This window comes from Erinaceus europaeus, chromosome 1, assembly GCF_950295315.1.
Source record: "Erinaceus europaeus chromosome 1, mEriEur2.1, whole genome shotgun sequence".
Classification (NCBI taxonomy): Eukaryota; Metazoa; Chordata; class Mammalia; order Eulipotyphla; family Erinaceidae; genus Erinaceus; species Erinaceus europaeus.
The window spans coordinates 112,808,094-112,826,962 of record NC_080162.1 but is presented as its reverse complement, the minus strand read 5'-3'; the positions used below and the strand labels follow the sequence as shown (position 1 = coordinate 112,826,962).

At 39.4% G+C, this 18,869-nt stretch overlaps 2 protein-coding genes across 6 annotated transcripts in view; one reads left to right on the top strand and one right to left on the bottom strand.

The window, feature by feature from the left end:
- The window catches only part of NRG3 (neuregulin 3), a 1,315,406-nt gene that overhangs the window by 535,661 nt on the left and 760,876 nt on the right, over positions 1–18,869 (top strand). For all 5 annotated transcript variants that reach the window (XM_060193719.1, XM_060193701.1, XM_060193691.1 and 2 more), the window contains exon 2: positions 12,943–13,072. In XM_060193719.1, coding sequence (XP_060049702.1) covers positions 12,943–13,072 — 130 coding nt within the window. The remainder of the gene's footprint in view (positions 1–12,942; positions 13,073–18,869) is intronic.
- On the bottom strand, positions 636–1,860 carry LOC132539368 (ubiquitin-conjugating enzyme E2 N-like). The gene has a single exon (XM_060193677.1). The coding sequence runs from the start codon at positions 1,780–1,782 to the stop codon at positions 1,324–1,326; it is 459 nt and encodes a 152-aa protein (XP_060049660.1). The 5' UTR covers positions 1,783–1,860; the 3' UTR covers positions 636–1,323.

Sequence of the window (18,869 nt, the reverse complement as noted above, 5' to 3'; positions counted from 1 at the left end):
CCCTTGTTGTTGTAGCCTTGTTGCTGTTATTATTGTTGTTGTTGATGTCCTTCGTTGTTGGAGAGGACAGAGAGAAATGGAGAGAGGAGGGGAAGACAGAGAGGGAGAGAGAAAGATAGACACCTGCAGACCTGCTTCACCACCCCAATTCCCCTGCAGGTAGGGAGCTGGGGGCTCAAACTGGGATCCTTAAGCCAGTCCTTGAGCTTAACCTGCTGTGCTACCATCTGATCCTGGTGAAGCTGTACTCTTAACAGTCTTGTAAACCAGCACTGATTCAATAAGTAGATGTGGCTGGAATAAGGCACAGAATTAAAAATCTGACACAGGGAGGCAGTGCAGTGAGACAAGTTAGTCTGCATTGACTTAAGTGTGGTCACTGTGAGCCAGTGACATAAATCCCTGAGCCTCTGCATTTGACAAATCAGGACCCTAAAGAAATGCTACCAAAAAATTCAGTGTTATATCTTGACCACAAAATGAAATAAAGGAAAATACTTTGCATGATTATGAGTAGATTAGGAATTATTTTCAAATCACACCTTAAGAAATGTTTGCCTTTTAAATATAAAGTAGATGAGGGGCCAGGCCCTGGTACACCTAGTTAAGCACAAACTTTTTTTTTTTTTTTTCAGAATAACAAAAAATATTTTACTAAAACTTAAAGGATTTACAGAAGTTCCCAGACAAGCCATACAAAATGGTCACAAGCTTTTTCTTGAAGGGAGGATTCTACACTTGACAGCAAAGTCACAATGTTATTAGTGAGGGCTGTGATGTTTGTTTAATGTTTCCATTTTGGTTCAAACAATAAAGCTTGTCCATCTACAGTGTCTAAAGAAAAGTTAGACTTGGCTAGAGAGCATATTCTAAAGAACTGGGTAGCTGCTTTAACCAATGCAATTAGATTACCATAAAGTGGGAGGAAGGAGCCTGTAAAATATAAAACATCCCTCCTCAAAGGAAAAATAAAATAAAAAAACACCCCCTGCAGCTAACCCTGACGACTACCTTCATTCACAGTGCCTTATACTTAAACCATGATGGGGAAATGAGTAAAAGCAGAGAGGGACCACTGCTCTTAAACGTTTCGCAACAATCCAGGTGATGCTTCTAGCCTCTGTTCATGCTTAACAGTGAATCAGGACAAGACACAGATTTGCTAATGTGTATTTAATCACCAAAGGACTGAAGATATCTGGGCTTTTTTTAATTTTGTAATGTGTCTAAGACTGTCCATTAAATGCAAAAAAAGAAAAAAAAAAAACCGAAGAAGTCTTGGCAGAACAGGAGAAGTGATGCACATGTGATGATCAGATCCATTTAAATATTATTCATGGCATATAGCCTAGTCCATGCTCTAGCTGTCTCTATGGCTTGGGCTTCGTTCGTCTTCCACTGCTCCGCTACGTCATTTGCTAGTGGATCCTCTGGGTTGGGAGCACTTAACAAAGCCTGGATCGATAGCAGAACTGTGCGGATCTGCAGTGCTGGGGACCATTTATCTTTCAAAATATCTAAACACATTCTTCCCAACTTGTCTACATTAGGATGATAAATTTTGGTCATGAAACGTACTTTAGGGGCTGCCATTGGGTATTCTTCTGGAAGAAATAGTTCAAGTTTAAAAGTCTCTCCCTCAAAGGGGGAATCCTGAGGGCCAGCAATGACCACATGAAAATAGCGGGCGTTGCTCTCATCTGGTTCTGCTTTAATACCAGGAACAGGTTCTGCCAGCAAACGCTGGGTTTCCTTGATGATCCTGCGGGGCAGCCCGGCCATATTGTCAGATCCGACTTCGGCCTCTCTGCTCGCTCGCTCGCGCGCGCTCTCTCCCCCCCCCCTCTCTCTCTCTCTCCCTCTCTCCCTCTCTCTCTTTCTCGTCTCCGGCTCCGCTCGCCCTCACGCACGAGTCAAGCACAAACTTATACAGTACACAAGGACCTGGGTTCAAGCCCCTAGTCCCCACCTGCAAGGGGAAAGCTTCATGAGTTGTGAAGCAGGACTGTAGGTGTCACTCTTGTCTCTTTCTCTACCTCCTCTTCTTCTCCCAATCTCTTTCTGTCTTTATCCAATAATAAATAAATTATACTTAAACATTAAAAAAATCTCTATAAAAATAAATATAAACTAGATGAGAATGAAGTGACAAACACTAAAAGGCAGGAGGAAAGTTAAGAACATGTGAAAACAGGATGTGCTAGAACAAGAGATAATGAAGGGGGCAGTAATCATGAAAGAGGACATATCTAAGAGATACATTTGATAATTCAAACAAAAATGAGGAAAAAAAAACATATGAAACATCTGTTGGACTTACAGATATCTGGTGACATAGACCAGAACATTCCATGAGGCTGAAGAGAGGTGCAGAGATATGCCTGTGAACCCTGTAGCATAGAGCCTAGTGAAAGTCAGATTCCAGAAACAGTAGCTGCTACAACAACTATTAAAACTGAAAGATGATTTTCCCCCTTTATTGGGGGGATTCACAGTTTATAGTTGACAGTAAAATACAATGCAGTAGTTTGTACATGTGTAACATTCCACATAACAATTCAGTCCCCACTAGGTCCTCCTCTGCCATCCTGTTCCAGGATCTGAACCCTCCACCTCACCCCAGAGTTTTTTTACTTTGGTGCAATATACCAATTCCAGTCCAAGTTCTTCTTTGTGTTTCCCATTCTGTTCTTATTTCTCAGTTTCTGTCTATGATCAAAGCTGATTTTATGTGCATATGTAGACACACACATGTAGATGGAGGAGATACATTTAAGCTTTAGGATAAACTCTTGGATTAACATGTGAATCTACTTCCATCAAATAAGCTTTGTCCTCTGTTGGTTTATTTAAGCTGGAAGAGTGTTTTTAAAAGCCCCAACTTCCGACTGGAAAGTGGCCACTATGTCATGCAAATTGAGCAACAAGGCTGCCCTCTTCATTTGCTTTGAGGAGTGATATCCTTTGGATTCATCAAGAACTGTCAATTCTCCCAGTAACCACCCCCAACTCCATTGAACTTTAAAATTTCTTGCCCCACTTTCCCTGTCTCTCTCATGCCAGCAAAAAAATGAGCATTGTCTGATCTCTGGCAGCAGGGAGAAAGCTATCTTTGCCTCTTGCCAGCTGAGAAATGGTTTGTTTCCTTTTCAAACACACGACTGCATTCCTTTTGCAATTTTCCTTGACCATTAAATATCTTATAGCCCGGTCTCACGCCAGTGCACCTTCCTGGGGGTCCAATAAAAGGCAGACTCTACAGGGGAATTTGAATGTATGGCAGAGTGGGTTTTATCTACAGGGCTTCCATAGAAGACTCTGCTAGTTTAGACCTTATGCAAATGGCTTCTGGGCTGTCAAAGTACTTGGCTAATTCTAAAAGCTTTTAGACTGCATAGCCAGATGCTCCACTTTTCTTAGAGGATTGTCATGTCATGAACTCAGTGGGGGAAGAGAAAAAAAACCTGCTTGATGAATCTGACATTTTCAAGTCAGGAGTGTGAAGAATATATTTAGGATCTACACTTTGCCTAATCATTTTTCTTCTTTCCTGGTTCTTGCTCTTGCTGTTTAGAATTCCTTGGTTGTGTCAATTAAATTACAACCATTCAAGACCCAGCTCCATCTCTAACCCATTGGGAAGCCTTCAAAGATAACTACAGCCTGAATTAAGCTTTCCCTGTCTTTGATTATCTGCTGCAATTATTATCTGTAATAGACCATTTAGCTTTCTTGTGTCTGCAACAAAATCTGTGTTCCCACAGTGTGCAGTGTTGTGTTGGCAGCACAACATACCTCAGTAAGTAACACTCAGGTTCAAGTCAGTACTTAAGGAGGGAAACCAGTCATTGTTTTAATTCATTAATAAATTAACTTCCATTACAGAATCTGCAGGGATGTCTGTCTTTTAGCTTTACATTTTCTTCTCATTTTTCCTTTAATGAATTAACCACCACTGTCTCCCACTGTGCATTTAATTCCTGTACTGATGGCTTACTATGTATGCTACACAATGTGGAAAAACAAAACAAAACACAAAACCTAAAAGCAAAAACACTTTCTCTGACCTCCCTCGGGGTGGGTGGAGATGAAAACCTGAAAGATATGTAAAGAAACACAGAGAAGTGGTCCAGAGATTTGCACAGGCCCTGTGCTATGATTGGGACCTATTCCTCAGGCCAGGAATACCCTGAGTTTCTTCATCTGGGACCTGGATTTTGGTCATTGCATATAAAATCCTATTCCTTGGCACATACTAATCTCTCTTTATCTTATGCCTAGCATTCCTTTATCCTTCATGCCCTCTCTGTTTATATATATCTCCAGGGTTATCACTGGGGCTCCGTGCCTGCACCACAAATCCACTGCTCCTGGAAATTATTTTTTTCCCTTTTGTTGTCCTCCTTGTTTATTGTTGTTGTGGTTATTATTGTAGTTATTGTTGTTGGATAGGACAGAGAGAAATCGAGAGAGGAGGGAAAGACAGAGGGGGAGAGAAAGTTAGACACCTGCAGAGCAGACCTGCTTCACCACCTGTGAAGTGACCACCCCCTGCATGTGGGGAGCCAGGGGCTCTGAGCAGAATCCTTATCCTTTCCATGACTTTATGTCCTATGCGCTGAACTCTTTGTACTACTTCCGGACACTCATGCCTTCTCTTTTAGTCTGTTCTTTCTATTTTGTTTTCTCTTCCTTTTCCCTCTATGCTATGGAACTGACTTTTTTTCCCCCACTATAATCAGATAAGTTCATCATGGTCTACCAGATTGTTTTTGGATCTGCTGTATGTTTTCTAAATATGTATTTATTTCCTAGATAATATTCATCCCCTCTCTCTCTCTCTCTCTCTCTCTCTCTCTCTCCCTCCCTCCCCCCCCCTCCCCATCCCCAGCTGGGCATTTCTGTGCATAGACAGTTTCACTGCTACAGATTGCTTTTTTCTTTCTTTCTTTTTTTTTTTTTTATTCAGGTGAGGGTCTAGGAGGGTCAGTAAAAGATTTTACCAGAATAGTGTGTGTGCTTTGTCAGGCAAAAGCCCAGGTTCAACCTGACCCTGGGTTCATTTGAGAAGTTGTAGTGCTTTGGTATCTCTCCCCACCCACCACCCTTAATCTCTTCTATCTAAATAACTCAGCCATATCCTTGTGCATGATACTATGTGCACTTAACCTGATGCACCACCAGGCCTGCAGTCTAGTGCTTTTTAAAGAGGATTTCCTCTTATCTTCCCATCTATGAATATACAACAATGCTTTACACATTAAAAAAAAGTTTATGGTGAATTTACATACCTTGCCCAATGTCTGTGAATAACATTATGTGAGTTCTATGTAATGAAACTCTTAAACATTCTAAGATTTTCAATTCATTCATAGTTTATTCTATAAAAGGAGTAAGTCCAATATTCTGTTATTGCTTGTTATACTGGTCTTAAATATTCTGAGACAATTTAATTGAATTCATGCATTTATTTTGGGGTACTAACAATTTACAGTAAATACAGTTGTTACACATGTGTAAAATTTCCTTTTTTTTTTTTTTTTGCAGAACACTCTCACCCCACCCTTGGTCCTCCTTTGCTATCATGCACCAGGACCTGAAAATGCCACCCCCTCCAAAGTCCATTACTTTGGTGCAATACTCCAAACCCAGTCCAGCTTCTGCTTTGTGATTTCCCTTTTGTTCTTATTATGAGTGAGATCATCCCATATTCTTCCTTCATTTTCTGGCTGATCTCACTTCACATGACTCCTTCAGGCTTCATCCAAAATGAGGTGAAGAAGGTAGACCCATCATTCTTAATAACTGAGTAGTATTCCACTGTATATCTAGAACACAACTTACTCAACCACTTATCTGTTGTTGGACACCTAGGTTGCTTCCAGGTTTTGACTATTACAAAATGTGCTGCTGCACAAAGCACAAGGACTGGCATAAGGATCCTGGTTTGAGCCCCCGGATCCCCACCTGCAGGGGAGTCGATTCACAGGCAGTGAAGCAGGTCTGTAGGTGTCTTTCTCTCTCCCCTCTGACTTTCCCTCTTCTCTCCATTTCTCTCTGTCCTATCCAACAATGATGACATTAATAATAACAACAACAATAAGAACTACAACAACAATAAAAATAAGGGCAATAAAAAGAAAAATAAATAAGTAAATAAATATTAAAAAATAAATAAAGTGTGCTGCTATGAACATAGGTATACATATATCTTTTTGGATGGATGTGTTTAGTTTCTTAGGATATATCCCCAGGAGAGGAATTGCAGGGTCATAAGGTAGGTCCACTTCTAGCTTTCTGCAGGTTCTCCAGACTGCTCTCCACAGGGGTTGGGCCAATTGAAATTCCCACCAGCAGTGCAGGAAGGTTCCTTTGTCCCCACAACCACTCCAGCATTTGTTGCTGCTACCTTTTCTGGTGTATGGCATTCTCACATGAGTGAAGTGGTATTTCATTGTTGTCTTTATTTGCATTTTCTGATAATCAGTGACTTGGAGGATATTTTATATGTTTATTGGTCTTTTGGATTCTACTTTGGTGGATATTCTGTTCATATCCTCTTTCCATTTTAGGAAGAGGTCATTTTTTGTTTGTTTGTTTTTGTTTTGTTGTTGCTGAGTTTGGTGAGCCCTTTATATATTTTGCCTATGGAAGAAGGGCAAATGCTAGAAGAAGAAGTGAGCCCTTTATATATTTTGATTATTAACCTTTTATCTGATATATGTAAAGATCTTCTCCCATTCTTTAAAGAGTATCTTTAGGTGGTGATTTCTTTTGTTGTGCAGATGTTTTTCAATTTGATATTGTCCCATTGGTTTATTTTTGGTTTTATTTTCTCTGCAATTGGACTTTAACCATTGAAGATGCCTATAAAACTTAGATGGAAAAGAGTTCTACCAATATTTTCCTCTAAGTATTTGATAATATCTGGCCTAGTGTCTAAGTCTATAAACCATTTGGAGTTTACTTTTGTTTTGATGAAAATCGTTTGTATTTAAAATTAGTTGTGGAAATCTGGGAACCATTCGAATAGGTCTTCCTATATTCTAAGTCTGATCTCTGATCTCTGTCCTCTCCCATCACCGATTTTACATGCACTTCCCCATGGGTCTCTGGATTTCTGTGATATATTGGTAGATGATAACTATGAGGAAAGCAGTTGTTATAGTAAGGAAATTACACCTACAGGCTGCATCCAGGGTCAGATGGAAACTAACTGTAATTGCTTTGCCATTGTATCGCTCTTGGAGTCTATAACTTGTTAAAGTAAGTGATTATAAAATAAGAATCTCCTTTTTCATGCTGTAAGTTATGTTAGTGAATAGCTGTTCTTACAGGGATGATCAGTGAATATCAATAAGTGCATAAGAAGAAATGAAAGGAAATCTTAACTAGCTGATCCCGAGTTCATAGACTTCAACAGTGAGAGTAGCAGTCAACTGTGTGGTGTTTCATATTGAACTTTTGGCTTGAAGCTCTTACATTTTAAATATGTCCATAAAAAGAGGTGAATACTGCATAATTATTTGTCACATAATGTCTTGAATAATAAATCATTCTAGTTGGAGAAATTATCTAAAAGATAGAAAATATGTGTGTCTTATAGTCTTTAATACTTAGTGAAGTAGTAACAGGCAGATATTTTGAAGAGGAAAATTTAAGTTATATATATATATTCCAATGAAGAAATAAAGCAATTAAATATTTGAGTAGATTTGGTCCATTGAGTTAGGGAGATAGCATAATTGCTATGCGACAATTTGAAGTTCTATACACTTAGATGAATCCCTAATATCACCATAAATTAGAGTTAAGCAGCATTCAGGTAAAGAGGGGAGGGAAAGGAAGAAAGGGAGGGAGAGGGAGAAGAAAGATTAGAAGTAGGTTTTTGGGGCCTGGGAAGACAGCATAATTGTTCTGCAAAATACTTTCATGTCTGAGGGTCTGAGGTCCCAGGTTCAATCATCCTCAGCACTACCATAAACTAGAGCTGAGCAGTGTTCTGGCCTATCTACCTCTCTTTCTCTCTGTTTCTCTCTTTTATTAATAATAAATTACTTTAAAAAGAAGCAAGTTTTTTTTCTGCCCCGGCCTGCAGGGTTATCGACAGAAACCTAGGGTAGGGGGCGAGAGAATGGAGGGGACAAGAGACACGAAGAATGAGAGCAAGACAGGAGGTCTGATCAAGCTCTGAAAATTTTATTTTACAGCCACAATATAAGCACAAACAAGGAGGAAGTTCTGCTAAGGTAGTGGGGGAGGGAGGTGGGTAAGCAACTTTCCAAACAGCTAGATGATAATCTCAGTTCCAATGGTCAGAATGTCCTCTCACCCTGGCTATATGAGAGTCTTAGCTAAGGCCTTGGCTCCCGGCATTTTTCAGTGCTGTCAGTATTAAAATAAGTATATGAATTCAATATTATATAAATCTGAAGGCAATGGTTAATGGTTATTTTTACAATATCTGAAGGGCACTGAAGACAGCATACGGGTTTTGCAAAAAGACCCTCATGTTTAAGGTTCCAAAGTCCAACATTCAGTCCCTTGCACCATCAAAAGCCATAAGCCAGAGTTGAGCAGTGCTCTGGAAAATAATAATAATAATAATAATAATAATAATAATAATAATAATAATAATAATGTAATACTGCTATGAAGGTATATATATAACTTTTATTTTTATTTATTTATAATTGGATAGAGACAGAGAAACTGAGAAGGGAGAGCGAGAGAGAGGGGGAGAGAGACAGAGAGACACCTGCAGTCCTGCTTCAGTGCTCCTAAAGCTTTTCTGCTGCAGGTGGGGACCAGGGGCTTGAACTTGGGTCCTTGTGCTCAGTAATGAATGCACTCAAGCAGATGTGCTGCCTGCCACATGGCCCCTAGTACTTACAACTTTTTGTTGTAAGCTATATGGTCATTGTGTGTGATGAGTGATTTTATGTTCCCCAATAATATTTAAACTGTTAATATTAGAGCTATCAGACTTATAAAGACATTTTTACTGAGCACCAATTATTGTTGAGATCTAACTCTGACTTCCAGGAAGCAACAGACAAAGGAAACAGATAAACACTGAAGAAATCATTGCACGCATTGCATCTTGTGGTGTGAACTACAGGCAGTGTGAGGGGGGAACAAAGTGAAGATTACAGTAAATGTGGAAGTGGTGCTGGGCATCTTCACAAACTATCAAATAGGAAAAGGTGATCTATGGGGCCAGGTTGAGGGAATAAGGCGCAAGGACAGGTGCAAGGGTCCAGGTTGGAGAGCCCAGGGCTCCCCACCTACAGGGGGTGGGTATTCACTTCATAAGAGGTGGAGCAGATCTTCACATGTCTATGTTTTTCTCCCCCTTTCTCCATTCCCCTCCACTCTAGATTTCTCTTTGTCCTATCCAACAACAGCAATAGTGACAGTAGCAATAACAAGAGCAACAAACTAAGGAGGATGGCCTCCAGGAGCAGTGGATTCATGGTGCTGGTACCTAGCCCCAACAAAAACCCTGGAGGCAAAGAAAAAAAAAGTGATCTAGGTGAAGGAAGAGTGAAGGAGTGGGAAAGTCCTTGGATTTGGAGAAATAGAATAATGATTGGAATTGGCTATGTGTTTTTAGGGTATAAGAAGATAAGAATAGAATAGAGAGGCATCATTATAGAAGGCCTATATTCTTTGCTCTACAGAGGAATTTATTTATTTTTTTTCAGTGAGAATGGAGTCCATTGAAGACTTTTTATTTTCTGTTATTTTGTTGATGTTTTATAATATTTCTGTTATTTAATTGTGAATAGAGACAGAGAGAAATTGAGATGTCATGGGGAGCTAGAAAGGGAGAGAAAGAGAGACAGGTGCAGCCTGCTTCATCACACAGAAAAAATTGCCCACTGCAAGTGGGGCTTGGGGGCTTGAATCTTCGTCCTTGACCTCTGTAATGTATGTGCCACCACTGAGTCCTCACTGAGGATGTGCAAAGGACACAAGTTTCCATTTTGAATAGTCATTGTTCTCTCCATTTGGATTATAAGCTAGAAGAAGTTCATTGTGAGGTACAATTAGTAAATTGGTTCAATTGTCTATGCTGTTAAACATTATCATTAACCTATATCTATGAATAATAAATTTAGCTATTGAATGCTAAGTCATTTATTTTATACTTTGTAAAATATGTTTTTCTTGACTGTCACAGAGGAACTAGCCCTATCACAAACTAGAATGACTGCATGTGATAAGTCTTTCTTAAGTAGGTAGTATCCCTGTGCAGCTAGTTTCATATGTGTGAAACAGATGTAGATGCATAACTGAATATAAGTGATAGTGACTTGAAAATACAATGAATGTAATGCTAAAATAAACAGTTATTTGGTCCTGTAAAATGTTTATTGGAATCATTTTTCAACATTGGAGATTCTGTTTCAGGACTTGAAACATTTGCATTTTAATTAGATAGAAAAAGGAGTAAGTGAAAGAATAATTGGTATGAATATTTGCCAATTACAGCCATAACTAAATAAAAATACTGAAATTGTTTTTCATGAGATAGTCACAATATTCATTGATCAATTGTTTAATGACATTTGCCAACAAACAAAGATGGGGAGTGTCATTTGCATCCTTCATCAGGGAGTCTGTTAAAACTTAATGAAAACAGGATCATTCACTGTTGTTCATTATTTAATATCTTTTTTTTTAATTTAATCACTGCGAAATCCTGACTTATTGTGGTGCCAGAGACTGGACCATTTTTTAAAATTTATTTATAAAATAAAATATTGATAAGACCAGAGGATAAGAGGGGTACAATTCTCACCACCAGAGTTCCCTACCCCATCCCTCTTTTGAAAGCCTTTATATTCTTTATCTCTCTGGGACCCAGGATCATTATGGGGTGAAGAAGGTAGAAAATCTGGCTTCTGTAATTGCTTCTCCACTGAACATAGGTGTTGGCAGGTGGATTCACACCCCCAGCCTGTTTCTGTCTTTCCCTACTAGGGTAGGGCTCTGGGGAGGTGGAGTTCTAGGACTCATTGGTGAGGTTGTCTGCCCAGGGAAGTCAGGTTGGTGTCATGGTAGCATCTGCAACTTTGTGGCAGAGTAATGGAACTGAAGAGTTGACATCGCATACCTGGTGTCTTTTGGCACAATCAAAACATGTCCAGGAGGTTGCATTGATTAGGTTGAGATCAGCAGATGCAGTATCAATGGAAAACGAGCCCTGTCCCCAGAGGTTCCAGGACTGGGAGAAATACGGGTTAATAGAGAATAGGAAAAGTTCCTGCTGTCTTAGGATTTAAGAAGGCAGTAGATAGTTATTATTATAACCAAATTATTTGGAAATTCAGTTGACTTTCAAAATCCCATTGTTAGGATTTGCTGTATCATATAAGACCTCACCATGCTATTTACATATAGCTGTATCTTATATAGTGTTGCAGCCAGTAGTTTCTGGTCTCTGTGGTCTAAGATTATAGGTCATTTCATATTTCAAAGAAAAAGTCATTATTAGAAATGTGCAAATAATTTAACCCACTGTTAAAATTCAATCAGGTTACAAATTTGAAACATTAAGTGTTTATATTGAAGGAATATATACTCAGAACTGGGCTGTATGCATCAGAAAGTTTGAGACATTCAGTCTGTTTTCCCCTCTCATAATGATTAAATGATGATTTATAAGACTATAAGTTAATAGGAGTGTATATTAACACCATTTTCACCACCAACTGTTAATGTGTCTTCAAATGGGGTTGTCCAGTGTTTCTTTCAATCGAGAAATAAGACAGTGAATACAGTGGTTGATATAATGAAATACTGTAAATCAAATGATTTATAGAAACAAGAATAGATATATCTTTTAAATTTCTGTAAGCTTTGAAGGCCACCAAGTGTCTATAGTTTCAATGTGAGTGAGGGGTTCCTGGTTCCTACAGAACTGTTCTCTGAGTATGTCTTCACATGAATAGAATGGCAGAGGGAACTCTCCAGGGTCTCTTTTTATAGTTTGGGGACTAACTCCATACATAATGTCACCTCTCCAAACCCCATCTCAATCTGGGCACTAGGTTTCTTTGCATGGATTTTTCCGGGGTTTAAACATACATGCCTTTATCAGTGGTCATCACCAGTTTTTTTTTTATACCTATTCAATGTTGATTTACAAAATTACATGTCAACAGGGGTATAATTCCACACTATTCCCATCACCAGAGTTCTGAATCCTAAGTCCCCCCATTGCAAGACACCACAGTTCTCCTAAGGTTGCAGCCATGAGTTAACTATCATCTCTACAACTATCTGTCTGCATTTGTACATAATTGCCCCCTTTTTCTTCCAGGTCCCATCTTCTCTTTCCCTCCAAACCACACATAACCCTATTACTACATCCAAATGCCTCTGCTCTTTTCATCCTCTCTCTGGGACCTGATAGAGCTGGAGTCCAGAGCCCTCTTATCCTATTCCTCCTATCACTTCTCCCCCATTGGGAGTATGGATCAAAGTTGTCTTTTGGTGTGCAGAAGGTAGGAGTTCTGGTTTCTGTAATTGCATCTACACTAGATTTGGGCATTGGCAGGTCAATCCATACCTCCAGCCTTTTTCTATCTTTCCATAGTGGGGTAGGGTTCTGGAGAGGTGAGGTTCCAGCATATGTTGGTGAGGTCGTCTGCCTAAAGAAGTCAGGGTGGAATCATAGTAGCATCTGCAACTTGGTGTCTGGAAAATGGTATGACATAAAGTGAGACAAAATGGTTAATGAACAGGAACCAAAAAGTAGGTAGGAAGAGAGCACATAAGATTTGGGATTTTAGTCACCAGTTGTTCAGTGGCATGGAGAGAGCCCATGACCTGTCTCTCTAGATTTGGCCAATGTTAGATCCCTAAGAAGACCAGTGGCAAGAGTCAGTATGTATGGCTGACATCCTTTCTCTGTGTGCTTTCCCCTGACAGGTACCACCACATATTCCACTGAGCGATCCGAACACTTCAAACCCTGCCGAGACAAGGACCTCACCTACTGCCTCAATGATGGTGAATGTTTTGTGATTGAAACCCTGACGGGATCCCACAAACACTGTCGGTAAGCTACTGATTCTAGTGGGGGTATGGTTCCCTCAGAGACACTTGAAGAAGTCATATTGACATTGTATCTGGGAATAGACAGTTTTCTATGAGGCATATAGTCTAGCTGTTTGAATGGCAGAATTAAGTGTCTTCATATGGAAAAGGGGTTTGATGGCCAGGTGGTGGTGCACTTGGTTGATTGCACACATCACAATGTGCAAGGACCCAGGTTCAAGTCCCTGGTCCCCACTTGTAGTGTGGAAGCTTCACAAGTGGTTGAAGCAGAGCTGCCGGTGTCTCTGTTTCTCTCCCTCTCTTATATCCTCCTCCTTTCTCAATTTCTCTCTGTCTCTATCCAAAATAAGTAAATAAATATAAGAAATAAAAATATATGGGAAAGGGACAAGGCTGGAATCTTAATAACTGAAGAAGCGACAACTGGATTAAAGGTTTGAGCTTTACAGTAAAGACAGGTTTGTTTTTACACATATCAAAATTAATACAAATAACCGTTTATGTAATTTGGAACCCTTATTTATGCATGCTGATTTTCAGAAATAATGTTTTTTTGTGAACATAGTCCATGTGGCTTGACAAAGAAGACTGCTCATCTAAGATCTGGAATTGTCACCTTTAGCGTGAACCAAACACCAGAGACTGTAACTGCATCCAGAGAAAATTGCATCTTATTTTTATTCCATCCCTGTTTATTAATTTCATACTTTTTTAACACCTCTGATGATGAAACACTCTCCAGCAAGATGTTGTCAATGAAATCATAGCCTGGTTATAATCTAGGTAAGAACTACTTAGTGAAAACTCCCAGTAGAGACCAGGAAAGTGTTGAATTGGTTTCTGGAGACATCAGGTTATATAACTGCTGAAAATAAAAATAAGTGGAGATAAACAGTGCACTTGTAGATATTGTAGCTTTAAGACTTTATAGATGAGTCAAATTAGCTTCAAAATATAAGTTTCCCACTGAGTTTTCATTTTCAGCACTACCCTGAAAAATCTGTTTTCACTCACTAAGCAGAACTTGGACTGGGATTGGTGTATTCACCAAAGTAAAAGACTCTGGGGTGTGAGGGAAGGTTCAGGTCCTAGAACATGATGGCAAAGGAGGACCTACTAGTGGGGGTTGTATTGTTATGTGGGAATGTTGCACATGTACAAACTATTATATTTTATTGTCGACTATAAACCATCAATCCCCCAATAAAGAAATAAAAAAAGAAAGAAAGAAAAAATCATTTAAAAAATTGTTTTTCCTTACAATTGTAAATGCTTCGGTGATCTTACACATTCCTTTTCTCCTCTTCATTCACTTGTCTCACATGACACAGTTATGGAATTAATGATTCAAAATGGTGAAACAGAGAACTATGGCTTCTTTCCTCTGTGTGTGACTATTATAAAACTTTCTTGTGTGTTGCTTTGTTTAGGTGATGAAGAGAAATGCATCTTACAATTATGTTTGATTTAAAAAAAATTTTTTTAAAGTTATCTCTATTTGTTGGATAGAGACAGAGAAAAATTGAGAGGGGAGAGGGAGATAGAGAGTGAGAGAGATAGAGAGACACCTGTAGCCCTGCTTCACCAAAGCTTTCCCCCCACAGGTGGGGACCGGGGGACTTGAGCTTGTATCCTTGTACATTATAACATGTGCTCAACCAGGTGTGTCACCACCTGGCCTTTTAGTTATGACTTTAGATGTGTCAGTCTGTTCTTCCTTCCCTCACTTTAGGAACGGATGTACTGTCACAGTTATAGAGGAATGAGTGTGAAGATAAATGATAAATGATCCAGTAGGACCATCATGTGGAGTTGGGCGATGTAATCACATACATTCAAATTCCTAATTAATTGATGAGATGATTCAGAAGTTTCACCTTAAGCAGTGACTTTCCTGGTGGTTTTGCCCCTAAGGAATGATCACATAAGACTCTACTTTCAAATGGAGACTTGGTGTAATTAATCTTTCACAAAGCTGAAATGCTAAAAAAGGATTTTTTTTTCTGTTTTAATGAACAGTGTCCATATGTTCTCTATTCATGGGCACTTTTATTTGCTAGGGTTGATGGAATAAAATATAGAAAATTGGGTGTTTAAAATAATAGAAATATAAAAAATAATAGTAACATATTTATCACATCTTTTAAAGACTAGAAGTCTGTGATGAGAAGAGGTGGTATTTTTTTCAAGGCCAAGAAGGAAGGATGCCACCTGAACCTCTCACTTTAACTTCTAGATAGATATCTGTCTTCTCCCTGCTATCTTATCACTTCCCTCCTTTTATACATTTCTGTATCCAAATATCCTTTTTTTTTTTTTACAAGAACACTAGGAACACTGGGTTAGGATTCACTCCAGTGAGCCTATTTTGAAGTAATTACCTTTATCCCAAATAAAGAAAAGTTAATAGAGGCTAGGATGTCAGCACCTGACTTACTTAGGAGACATAGGTTAGTCTCTAGCAATGAGTCTCAGAGGAAGAAAAATAACCCTGTGTGGGATGCTGTTAATGTTTCCTTTTTAAAAATAAATTTAAAAAATTAAAAAAAAATAGCCCTGTGTGTTTGTGTCTGTACATGTGTCTATTTTAGGTATATACAGAGAGCTATATATGTAGTTTCACCCAAGCAATGTACATGTATAATAATACTTTTGGCCTTCTGTCTTCATATTTCTTGCACATTTCAGCACAGACAACGTGTTATTTAACACAGAGTCACAACATAGCTAATCATGATAAAAGACTGGTCTAAGACAGAATTGGAGCTTGAGTAAGTTAATAGATGCCTATAAATCTACTAGTGTGTCTGAATAAATCACACATCGTGGGCCAACCATTCATCTCTCAGGCTTTGCTGTGAACAGAAGAATTACATTTCTTCCTACATCACCAAGTCTATGGATTCCAACACAGTTATTCATAATGTGCCATTTTGTACAGCGCTCTATTTGAGTAGTAAGTTTCATTCATTCTTCTCCATTCATAATGGAGATGCTGTTGCAGAAATACACATAGAAATGAATTCAGGAATTCAATGGCATTGTGTTTGGAGTGAGCGAAACACCTCACTGTTAGAAAATGAGGAGAAGTGCTTTCATGTGATTGGAATGCAAACAGGGATATATTTATATCATCTGCATCTATATTCATATCTATACCCATTCCCATATCCGTATCTATACTCATACCCGTATCCATATCTATACTTGTATCCATATCTATATCTACACTCATACTCATATCTATACCCATACCCATTCCCATTCCCATATCCATATCTATACCCATATCAGTATCCATTTTTATACTCATACCCATACTCATATCTATTTTATACCCATACCCATATCCATATCTATAGTCAGACCCAGACCCATAACCATACTCATATCCATACCCATATCCGTATCTATAGCCATACCAAAATTCATATCCATAATCATATCCGTACTCATACTCATATCCATATTCATACCAATGAATGGACCAATGTCTATTCCTTTACTCATATTCATACTCATACTCATATCCATATCTATATCCATACCCATATCTATATTCATACCCATATCCATACTAATACCCATATCCGTATCTATTCCCATGCCAGTATCCATATTTATACTCATATCCATACCCATATCCCTATCTTACACATATCCATATCTATACTCATACCCATATTCATATCATACCAATATCAATTTCTATATTCCTATTCATACCATATCCATATATATATACCCATAAAATATCTATATCCATACCCGTAACAATACCTGTATCTATACTCATACCCATATCTATATCTATACCTATACCCATATCCACATCACAAATTACAAAGATTATATTCCAAGTTAAATAAAATAGAATTTAACAACTCAAAAGAGCAACATAAAGAAATGTATGCATTCATTGGTGATTAAATAGCTTACTGTTGCCTCCAATGATTTGTGATTTTGAGGTAAATTAGAATGATCATTTCCAGTGTTTTAGAAATAAGTTGCAATCTTATGAGCTGAATAATATTGATTTATCTGTTATAAAATATATGTCGTGGCTGAAGATATACTAAAGAAATCACATAGAAAGAAATAGGATGGACATGGGTGCCAGGTGGTGGAGCGACTGGTTGAGATCACTTGCCGCAATGCAGGAATACTTGTGTTCAAGCCCCTGGTCCAAGCCTGCAGGACAGCTTACAAGCAGAGAAAAAGGATCTCTCATTTCTTCCTTTCTTCCTTCCTTCCTTTCTTCCTTTCTTTCTTTCTTTCTTCCTTTCTTTCTTTCTTTCTTTCTCTCTCTCTCTCTCTCTCTCTCCCTCCCTCCCTCCTTCTTTCCTTCCATCCCTCCCTCCCTCTCTCCCTTCTTTCTTCCTTCCTTTTGTCCCTCTCTTCCTCTCTCCCTTCTTCCTTCATTCCTTTCTTCCCTCCCTCCCTCTCTCCCTTCTTTCTTCCTTCCTTTTGTCCCTCTCTTCCTCTCTCCCTTCTTCCTTCATTCCTTTCTTCCCTCCCTCCCTCTCTCCCTTCTTCCCTCCCTCTCTCCCTTCTTCCTTCCTCTCTTCCTTCCCTCCCTCCCTCTCTCCCTTCTTCCTTCCTTCCTTCCTTCCTTCCTTCCTTCCCTGCCTCCCTCCCTCTCTTCCTTCCTTCCTTCCTTCCTTCCCTGCCTCCCTCCCTCCCTCTCTTCCTTCCTTCCTTCCCTCCCTCCCTCTCTCCCTCCCTCCCTCTCTCCCTTCTTCCTTCCCTGCCTCCCTCCCTCTCTTCCTTCCTTCCCTCCCTCCCTTCTTCCTTCCCTCCCTCCCTCTCTCCTTCTTCCTTCCTTCCTTCCCTCCCTCCCTCTCTCCCTCCCTCCCTCTCTCCCTTCTTCCTTCCTTCCCTCCCCCCTCCCTTTCTCCCTTCTTCCTTCCTTCCCTCCCTCCCTCCCTCTCTCCCTCCCTCCCTCTCTCCCTTCTTCCTTCCCTGCCTCCCTCCCTCCCTCTCTTCCTTCCTTCCCTCCCTCCCTCCCTCTCTCCCTCCCTCCCTCTCTCCCTTCTTCCTTCCCTGCCTCCCTCCCTCCCTCTCTTCCTTCCTTCCCTCCCTCCCTCCCTTCCTTCCTTCCTTCCTTCCTTCCTTCCTTCCTTCCTTCTTTCCTTCCCTCCTTCCCTCCCTCCCTCTCTTCCTCCCTCCCTCTCTCCCTTCTTCCTTCCTTCTTCTCTCCCTCCCTTCTTCCTTCCTCCATCCCTCCCTTCTTCCTTCCTTCCTCCCTCCCTCCCTTCTTCCTTTCTTCCTCCCTCCCTCCTTCCCTCCATTCTTCCTTCCTTCCTTCCCTCCTTTCTTTCTATCATCTATCTATCTATCTATCTATCTATCTATCTATCTATCTATCTATCTAGCTATCTATCTATCTATCTAATTATCTGTCTTTCTCTTTCTTCCTTTCTTTCTCTTCTCATTTGAAAGCTTTTCTCACATTCTTATTTCAATGTCAATCTTAATGCAGTTATGTTGTACTTTGGCCTAATCTGTTTTTAAAAGGTTTTTTTTTAATTTTCATTGTGAATGTTGTCAATAAAATAAATGTCCAATATGTGCCATGCTTTTAATCACTGTTGTGCTTCTTGCCAATGAAGAATAGAAACACAACTACAACTATATTGATCACCCCAGGTAGAGATCCAGAACATATATGCTCAACATGTTAATGGTACTGATTTTTGACTAAGGGATATTTTGTGGTTATTGGACATTAGCTTGTTATTTTCTCAGCCATTCGTATATGTCTAATCTTTTAAAATATCTCTATCATGAGTTATAAA